Consider the following 9,458-nt stretch of genomic DNA (forward strand, 5'->3'; position numbering starts at 1 on the left):
GTTCTTAGTTGTTCTTGTTTGTTTGCTTGCTTGTATGCTTCGGTTGGATGCTTGTGTGACGTTAGAAGAAGTGCGACCCAAGAGCTTTGAAGATATAGAGTTTCAAGAACAAGAATTGAAGACTCTGAGCAGCTATTCTCTAAAAGAAAGGCAAGTGTTTCCTTGATCATACTTTTGTCCTAATAATCACAATAAATACAACATTTTCTTTATATGCATGCATGTGTCCTAATTTTGATGGATCCTAATTAAGGATATGCCTAGTCTTTATGATCATTCCTTGTCAACCTGGGTTTTATCTTTATTGTTGGGTAGCTATTGCTTAGTTGCTTCAACTGGTTATGGTTTGGGAATAATATATAATCATGATGGCAACAATGATGATGTTACATCTTGTTTTATCCATGTTCATGCTCTTGGTGATGTTAATCACAAGATTATATGTTTAATCGGAACATGGAGAACCACCCAAGAAAATAGTGCAACCACAATACTATATAGCTCTGGTCTTGGCTGATTAATTAGAGACTCTAGCTTATGATGATCTTACCGAAAGGGCAAGAGGGTTTGCATCGACGGGGTATAGCTCGGTCCTTTTGAGGCACATGGCTATGTGGTCCTTGGCTAAGGTATTTCCTCATTAGGGAGGGTTATGACCGCTTTGGCTTGAAACCTTTGCGGATTATCATAAGTTAGGGAATCTTTGTAAAGGCCTCGTAGTGAATCCCTTGCCACTCACCTCGGAAGTGTTTAAGAGGCTAGCTACCTCGGGCAAATCGGGAGACACGAATTGTGGGTAAAGTGTACAACCTCTGCAGAGTGAAAACTGATATATCAGCCGTGCTCACGGTTAAGAGCGGCTTGGACCCTCACATGATAATTGAACTTGAAGATGAATTAAATCATGGACCATGGCTATGGTTATGGTTATCGTGGACCATGTTTATGGTTGTGGTTATGCTTATGCTGTATCTCTTCTATTTCTTTTAATGTGGGTTTTGGTATGAACTTATACCTTAGTAATCAGGTGCTAATAAAATTTGACCAACTAAAATTGCTTATCGCAGTAAGCCAGTGAGCCTTTCCTTGATTTTGGCCTTCATGTCATATAATTCCCAACACTTGCTGAGTACCAACCATAAGTGTACTCACGCTTGTTATAATTGCTGCTCAGAGGAGAAAGTGATGTGAAGTCTTTTGAAGATGATGCTGAGCTCTAGGCTTGCGCAACCCCCGGTCGATTGCCTGTGAAGTGTGGAGTCTTCGTTTCCAGGATAAGCTGTATAACTCTGATAATCTTTATAGTCTTTTAATTCTCTTTTCGTGATACTGTTGCTGATTCTTCACTAATGAAGTCACTATATGTATGGAACTTGATCCTGGCATACATATAGTTATGCATTCGGTTTTGTCTTTAAAAACCGGGTGTGACACCGCGCCTCTTCCTAAGTTCCACAGCATGCCCAGAAACTCACTTCGACTACTTATAACCGTTCGCACGACCGTCGTTCGCTTTGCTCGACTTCTTCCCCACTGGATCACCGCCGCGCCCACCTTCTGCCACCGACCACCGCGCCGTCGTCAGCTCGCCCCGCTCATTCTCAGACCACAACAGCCCCCGTAATAGCTTCGCCTTGATCCTGTGAAGCTTACCCACCCTTCAATTGACTTCCTTGAGCTCCAATTTAGCTGCCTCGACGATCGCGGGTGAGCTTCTCTTCCGCCATTGTCACGGTCGCCGCTGGTCATCTTTTTTTTCCGTAGCTTATAACCTCAAGTGAATACAGCAGTACATCACCCGTGGCTCACTGGTGCTTGTGCGCAGGACCATCACCGACGTTGATCACCGGAACATCACCGTCGCTGGAATTTGACCGGCAAGTTTCAGCCTCTCTGTTCCTAGGAACCAAGGACCCAATTGCATTGTTTTAAATCTTTCCGAGGGCCTAGCTGCAAGATTCCAGTCCCTCCCCTCATTTCAAAATCAGTGATCTTTAGAAATTTTTAGAAATTTGTAGAAAATTCAGAAAAATGTCAAACCAGTTGGGTTTGAATCTTTGTGTTAAACACTACAACTTTTGTATTATGATCATGAGATGAATATGTGTATTTTGTGCTGTGATTTAAATAGTAGATAATGGGTACTTTAATTAGATCTTTTGATCCATAGCAATGCTAAGGCTCAAATTTGAAACATAAGATGTGTGTGCCATAAGTAGAGCTGTGTAAATTTTGGAGGCTCAGCACAGCCCTCTAGCTATGATGTTTAGATAACTTTGCTTTATGTTGATAAAAGTTTCATGATTTCATTCCAGATGCATCTCTTAATGTTTATAGCTGAAAATTTTACCTTAGCTTTGCTTCAGCATGTATAATCCAAGATAAAAGTTTGAGAGTCAGAACCCTAGTGTAGCTTCAGTAATGAATTTAAGCTTAGATTTGAAGGAAACCCATGAACAATAGTTCTAGTTCATGAAAAATTATGAAAATAAATTAGAATGATGCCTTTGAGTAATGTGGCATGTCCACAAATTTTCAATTTATGATCATGTGTAGAACAGCCAGGATAAATAGAACTTGATATAGTAGTGTTATATTTGATTATTTTTGTAGCACTATTTCTATAGAAATAGAAATTAGATAACTTTACAGTAAGTGTAATTAGGGTAAAGTAATGCTCAGCTAATTTGGTAGCTTCAATTTTGAAATACATTGCTCTGTAAAATTCACTCCATTTAAACATGTTGTTTAGTGTAGTTAACTAAGTTAGTTTAGGCAGCGACTGCTATGCAAACACAGCATAAATGCAATCATGCAATCATCTAATCACCGCCATCAGATCTCAATCCAACGTCATTAGGCTGTTTTGCAGATGAACCCTCCCACCATCCGGACTGATCTGCAAACCGTATTGGCCCAGAGCCGATCGGGGGCCTTCACGAGCCGAGCCGATCCCATCGATCCGATCCGAACTAGCAGCAGCGATCCCTCCGTTCGCAGGCCGCCGCTCCCTCCGTTCGATGCGCGGGCACCCAGGCCGCCGCCGCTCCAGGGCTTGAAGCCGCATCCCTCCGTTCGCAGGCCGCCGCTCCCGACGTCCGCAGGCCGCCGCTCCCGAAGCTAGCGCCATCCATCTGCGCGTTCGATCTTCGTTGCTCCAAGGCAGCGACACCGGTGTTGCAAGCCAAGCCGCGGCACCACGTCAGGCCCTCTCCTCCTCCCCCTCCGACTTTATTCCCGGCGGCCGCATTAATTCCCGGCGGGTTCCGTGTATGCGTGACTCGTGGACTCGTCGTGTTCCTCGTTGAAAGTTCCTTTGAATTTGCGCCCAAGAAGAAAGGCGGCAGGTCAAATTTCCTTCCGTCCCCTGCGAGATCCAACGTACCGAAGGAGTGAGGAGCTAGCGTGACCTGCATCTGCTGTGCGGCATTGCTCAGCTCGAGCTTCAAAGCAACCTGCACAATAGTTACAAACAGGCGCTCCAAGGCAGTCCGCCGCTCGACCGCTGGCCGCCCTTGGGTTCGTAGCTGGCCTGGTTCAACGCCGTTCAACGTCATCTCCTTTCACGCCCACGTACAGAGGTACGCACGCACACCGCGTCCTCGTTATTGGCGTTCTTATTTCACTGCGAGAAGTCACGTGTGGGATGGCTTGAACTGATTTTTTTTATAAATGGCCGTCGTATGTGCATGTTAACTTGGTTTTACAAGGAAGATGGCTCTCGATGATCCCATGGAACTCGATGATCAACGAGGTCAGGAGGTCGCCACCGTCGTTGTTGAACAGACGAACATTCAGGAGGTCAACCATGTTGACGTGTCTCTTTCCATGCATCACAACATGATCTCCATAGAAGAGGTAGATGCACTGGGACTCGTGAATGCTGATTTTAACAGTGAATCATCGCCTGTTCGCGAAGAGAACTTCTTGTGTGAAGGTAATTGTTGGCTTGGATGAACAAGTTTTTTACATATGCGTATATGTGTATAAGCTGATCTAATTTGACGTCGTGTCTTCCATTAGATAACGAGACTACTGTCAAAATGAATGATGCATTTAGAACACCAATGAAGAAAAAACAACATGTTCTTGAGGTGACATATTTGTATCCAGAAAATCATTCATTACAAATTTGTTCAAATGCTTAAAGGCTAATATGCTGCATTTTTCAGAAAGGGATGTTGTTTGATGACATGGAAGCGGCTCATAAATTTTACATGGAATATGCACATAGTCTTGCTTTCTCTGTTCGTATAGGTCAACAGAAATTAGATGCTAATGGAGTGGTTATCTGGAAGCGGTTCTTGTGTGCAAGAGAAGGGTATAAAAGAGAAAAAGAAGAAGGCGCTAGTGGTTCATCATCAAAGGGTCGCAGAAGTAGGGAGTCGAGATGTGGATGTCCAGCTTATATTTATGTTAAACGCACTCTTGAAGGTAAGTATGTCATTGCAGCACTATACGAGGAACATAACCATGCCTTTGTGACACCTAGCAAACGTCATCTCCTTCGATCCAACCGTTCTGTCAATGAGAAGGCAAAAACTACTCTTTTCAATTGTCACAAGGCTAGCATAGGAACATCACAAGCATTCAGGTTACTTCAGATTGGTGCAGGGGGTTTTGAGTATGTTGGATGCACAAAAAAGGATTTGCAGAACTACTACAGCGATTTCAGACATAAAATAAAGGACGCAGACGCTCAGATGTTTATTGAGAATTTACATACACTTAACAAGTTGGACCACAATTTCTTCTTTGAATATGAGGTAAAGGATGGTCGGTTGTTTCGAGTGTTTTGGGCTGATACAACTAGTAGGAAGAATTATGTCCATTTTGGTGATGTGTTGTCTTTTGATACTACCTACAGCACAAACCAGTATGACATGAAATTCGCTCCTTTTACTGGGGTCAATCATCATATGCGTTCCATTTTCTTTGGGGCTGCCTTCTTAGCTGATGAGAAGATTGAGAGCTATGTATGGTTGTTTAACACCTTTCTTCGAGCTATGGGAGGGAAGGCTCCATCATTTATTGTAACAGATGAGGATGCTAGCATCAAGGCTGCCATTGCCATCATTCTTCCTGACACTATACACAGGTTGTGCATGTGGCACATTATGAAAAAGTTGCCTGAGAAAATTGATGCCAACCTTCTGAAAGATGATGAGTTTAGGAAGATGATCAACTTATGTGTATGGGGTTCAGAAACTATAGAAGAGTTTGAGAGCAGATGGCAAGCATGGATTGCAAAGTATCACTTTGAGAACAATGAATGGTTAGTTGGAAGGTATAAAATCCGCAAATCATGGATACCTGCATACTTCAGAGAAATATGGCTTGGAGGTATACTCCGAACAACCTCTAGATCAGAAAGTGCTAATTCGTTTTTCAGTCGCTTTATTGGTCGCAAGCTTGCACTTGTAGAATTTTGGATAAGGTTTGATACAGCATTAAAATGTCAGAGGCAGGATGAATTGATTGATGATAACACTTCTATGCATACCAACCCAAAGCTTTTGACATCGTGGGAATTAGAGAGACATGGCGGTGCCGTTTTCACACATGAGGTTTTTAGAAGATTTCAGGATGAGTTGCTAGCAGCAAGAGAGCACTGTGATGTACAGACCACAACTGAAATGGAGGATAGAACAATTATTAGAGTGGTCGACAACTCCAACAGACCAAGAGAGGTGATTTTCGTTAATGCCGATCAGGTACATAAGTGTTCATTCATGTTATTCGAGTCCATAGGAATACCATGTCGCCATATTATACGGATGCTAAGATCTGCAAGGATAAGTGAACTACCCATGCACTACATCACCAAGAGATGGACCAAAAATTGCAAAAGGTACCTTCTACTAATATAAATCATGTACTTTTGTAGCGTCACAAACATTTCTTATAAACTAACATCCTCACATGAACTAACTTTCAGAGAAGCAGCATTTGATAGTGAAGGAAATTTATTAATTGAGAAGTCCATTACGTCCATGGAAGATAGTACGAGAAGAAAGATGGCAGCTGCCCATAACAAATTTGAAGATATTTTTCAAATGGCCAAGACTTCTGAGGAAGGTCTGGACATTCTTATACAGAATTTGGAGAGGCTCTCCTTATTATTTGAGCCTACATCTCGTGCAAGACAGGAGGAACAAGAAAGTTTTATTGGGATGTCCATTCCGGAAAATGTACAAGTACATCCACCCAGTGACATTCGTTCGAAGGGGAGGTGTAAGAGAATAGTAGGCCATGCTGATAAACACAAAAGGACTCAAAGTTCAGGTCCGCGTAAATGCACATCATGGAAAGGTGTTGGACACGATAGGCGCAATTGCCCAAATAAAGATGCAGCCCCACCATGAGTTCTTAAAACATTGTAATTTTCTTTTCAAGAGTAGTGGACTAATATATACTTTCAATTATTTTCTTTTCAAATAGACATCTGGTGCTTGCACATTGCCTTCATGGCTGTCACATTGCCTTCATGATTCACTTTGATAGTTAATTCAGAGTATTTTGATAGTTCCAGCTACTCTAGTGCTATGCTTCATCCAATCACAATCAGTTCCAGCTACTCTGGTTCTCTGGCAGCATCTGCAATTACGTGGCAAGATTCAGAGAATAGCTTCCTAAGAGTAGGATTACAAACACGTGATCTCAAGCTTTTGTCCAGGTTGTAAACTTTGGGTCGGATGCTGTTAGCCTCACAATCTCCACAACTGGACTTCAGGCTAGTGTTAATGCTCTGGGATCAACCATCACTGTTCTCACATCCGGGAATGTTATGGATGAAAATTCTTTCAGTAACCAAAACAAGGTAATTTTTGCCCCTTGCTTTCGCTTGCTTTTGTCTGAAAATGACCATATGTCTCGATGCATGTTTGCGCTCTATTTTCGGCTGTCCTATGGCCCATCTGAATCCAAAGCCTGTTTGTAACTATTGTGCAGGTTGCGCCGGTGAAGAGCGAGCTGAGCAATGCCGCAGAGCAGATGCAGGTCACGCTGGCTCCTCACTCCTTCAGTACGTTTGATCTCGCGCTGGCGCAGTCCAAGCTTGTTGCGGAGATATGAAGCGGCCAGTGGTCGAGCGGCGGACTGCGGAGCAACGAAGATTGAACGCGCAGATGGATGGCGCTAGCTTCGGGAGCGGCGGCCTGAGGACGTCGGGAGCGGCGGCCTGCGAACGGAGGGATGCGGCTTCAGGCCCTGGAGTGGCGGCGGCCTGGGCGGCGGCCTGGGCGCCCTCGCATCGAACGGAGGGAGCAGCGGCCTGCGAACGGAGGGATCGCTGCTGCTAGTTCGGATCGGATCGATGGGATCGGCTCGGCTCGTGAAGGCCCCCGATCAGCTCTGGGCCAATACGGTTTGCAGATCAGTTCGGATGGTGGGAGGGTTCATCTGCAAAACAGCCTAATGACGTTGGACTGAGATCTGATGGCGGTGATTAGATGATTGCATGATTGCATTTATGCTGTGTTTGCATAGCAGTCGCTGCCGTTAGTTTATACTCGATAAATGACTGCCCAGTAGAAAAGTGCATGATATGTACGATGAGTGAACTATGTTTTCATTGGATTGCATCTTTATCGTGAAGTGAAATGAAAGTATATGCATCCATTGAACCACATCTTTGCATACCATATAGACTCAACCACTCTCGCCAACGGAGACTACGAACTGATCCCGGAACCAGAAGGAGGTTATTCTGAAGACCCCGGGACTTTTGTCGAGGAATTCTCTAAAGCCCCAAACTAAGATTCGGAAGATAATAACTTAACTGACCCCAGCCCCGCCAGCGAAGGCAAGCCCCGGACATAAACCCGCTACTTTATTTACACTGCAATCTACATTTATATATATACTTGTGCATTAAGTTCTTAGGAGTTGTCTGGAAACCCTAGTTGCATATTCCTAGGAACCGATGTACTGAATACTAGAACTTGAGTCCGAATAGCTGCTATGCTAATAGGACCGGTAGAAGTCGAGTGATTGCCTGTCACTCGCGAGCTTTATAGGAATTGTAGTGTTTACATTCCGTAATCACTATAAGGATGACGGACGGGATTTATGTGAAGTATCATGGTTGAGATGATGCCTCGTCTGTGTTAATGAATTTGGCTAAGGTCGCAGTGTGTGGTAGCGGTGGTTAAGCGTTTGAAAGTACTAGCCACATGCTGTGAAATATGGTAAGCGGTAAGCCTAGTAACCAATGGGCCCGGCAAGTGGACATACCTCCCACCACTCGTATTTGGTTTTTCCGGTTACTCGCTTCGATGTGTGGGAATAAGTGTTGCAGGGCAACCAGGAGTACGGTCATACAGTAGCGCTGTAGATGTACGTCCTGCACATTGGATGTGCGTATGTTCCTGTAGTCCCTTGTGGTGGATCTGATCCACGACCCGGAATGAAAGGCAAACGGTTGCTTCGGAATAATCGTTGAATGTTCCAAGCGTGTGAGTTAGGTTTACCTTGCAAGGGTGAAATTCGATTCAGAATCGTCCGTTTCTCGCGGAGATTGAGACTGCTTGATCCCTTTGCCACATAGAGTAACAAGAGCAACCTTATGGTTATCAAAGATGATGTTTGTTTAAAAGATTCTACCATGCTTGAATAGTTATAGTTGCTTACCTAGAATGGATAATCAACTAGAATCTAAAAGCTAAAATTTGAAAGTAAGGATCTACTCTTTGTTGCTCTTCGGCTGAAAACTAAACCCAGAACCATTTAAAGCCTTCATAGTGTAGTTACATGGCTAAGTATACCATGAAACGGGTAAGCCTTGCTGAGTATTAGCATACTCAGCCTTGCATTGTGACTTTTGTTCCAGGTAATCCCCTGAGGACTGTACTCTGCTTGTGCCATGGCCCTATGCTCTTCCCGATGGTTGGTCTGTGGAGTGGGATTCGTCCCTGGCCAACTTAGGTCCCTCCGAGTGATGTTGAGCATGGGCTTAGCTCAAACATCCATTGTGCGACACCTGTAGAGTCGCATTTATTTTCCACTGCAGATACTATAACTTTGAAAAAGTCTTGTATAAATTCGAACTAGTTAGGTTTTTATACTATGGATGTATACCATGTAATATTATATCTGTGATGTAAAAATGGTTGGCATTTGTATCTCTGGACTCGCCTTCATGCGAGGTACCTTGTTTTGATCCTGAGTTAGGTGGTTTTATCGGGACTCTACCCGACAGACCATGGGATTATACCGTTTGAAGTGCAATCGAGCCGTTACCGACTTCCGAGAAAGGATCGATGCACTTGAACCGGTGTAATTCAGATTGGTTCTGCCACATACTCGAACTATGGGAGCAAGGCCCCTTCAGTACACTATGCATAGTACTAGTCAAGAACTAGTAAACAGAGTGTTACTCGTAGTATGGGAGCGATGCCCCTTCAGTAAACTATGCGTAGTACTAGTCGAGAACAAGTAAACGAGTTTTACTGTAAGTA

General features: G+C 43.9%; 2 protein-coding genes across 2 annotated transcripts; both read left to right on the plus strand.

Annotated features, from left to right (window-relative positions):
• Positions 1 to 3,714: 3,714 nt before the first annotated feature.
• On the plus strand, positions 3,715 to 4,655 carry LOC112878609. The gene is made up of 4 exons (XM_025942856.1): positions 3,715 to 3,937; positions 4,024 to 4,094; positions 4,173 to 4,434; positions 4,605 to 4,655. The coding sequence occupies exons 1-4, from the start codon at positions 3,715 to 3,717 to the stop codon at positions 4,622 to 4,624; spliced, it is 576 nt and encodes a 191-aa protein (XP_025798641.1). The 3' UTR covers positions 4,625 to 4,655.
• A 42-nt stretch (positions 4,656 to 4,697) lies between these two features.
• Positions 4,698 to 7,074, plus strand: LOC112878608 (protein FAR1-RELATED SEQUENCE 5-like). The gene is made up of 4 exons (XM_025942854.1): positions 4,698 to 5,851; positions 5,939 to 6,197; positions 6,677 to 6,820; positions 6,952 to 7,074. The coding sequence occupies exons 1-4, from the start codon at positions 4,704 to 4,706 to the stop codon at positions 7,072 to 7,074; spliced, it is 1,674 nt and encodes a 557-aa protein (XP_025798639.1). The 5' UTR covers positions 4,698 to 4,703.
• The last annotated feature ends 2,384 nt before the right edge of the window (positions 7,075 to 9,458 follow it).

The sequence above is a fragment of the Panicum hallii genome, unplaced genomic scaffold (assembly GCF_002211085.1).
Source record: "Panicum hallii strain FIL2 unplaced genomic scaffold, PHallii_v3.1 scaffold_65, whole genome shotgun sequence".
In the NCBI taxonomy this organism is placed as follows: Eukaryota; Viridiplantae; Streptophyta; class Magnoliopsida; order Poales; family Poaceae; genus Panicum; species Panicum hallii.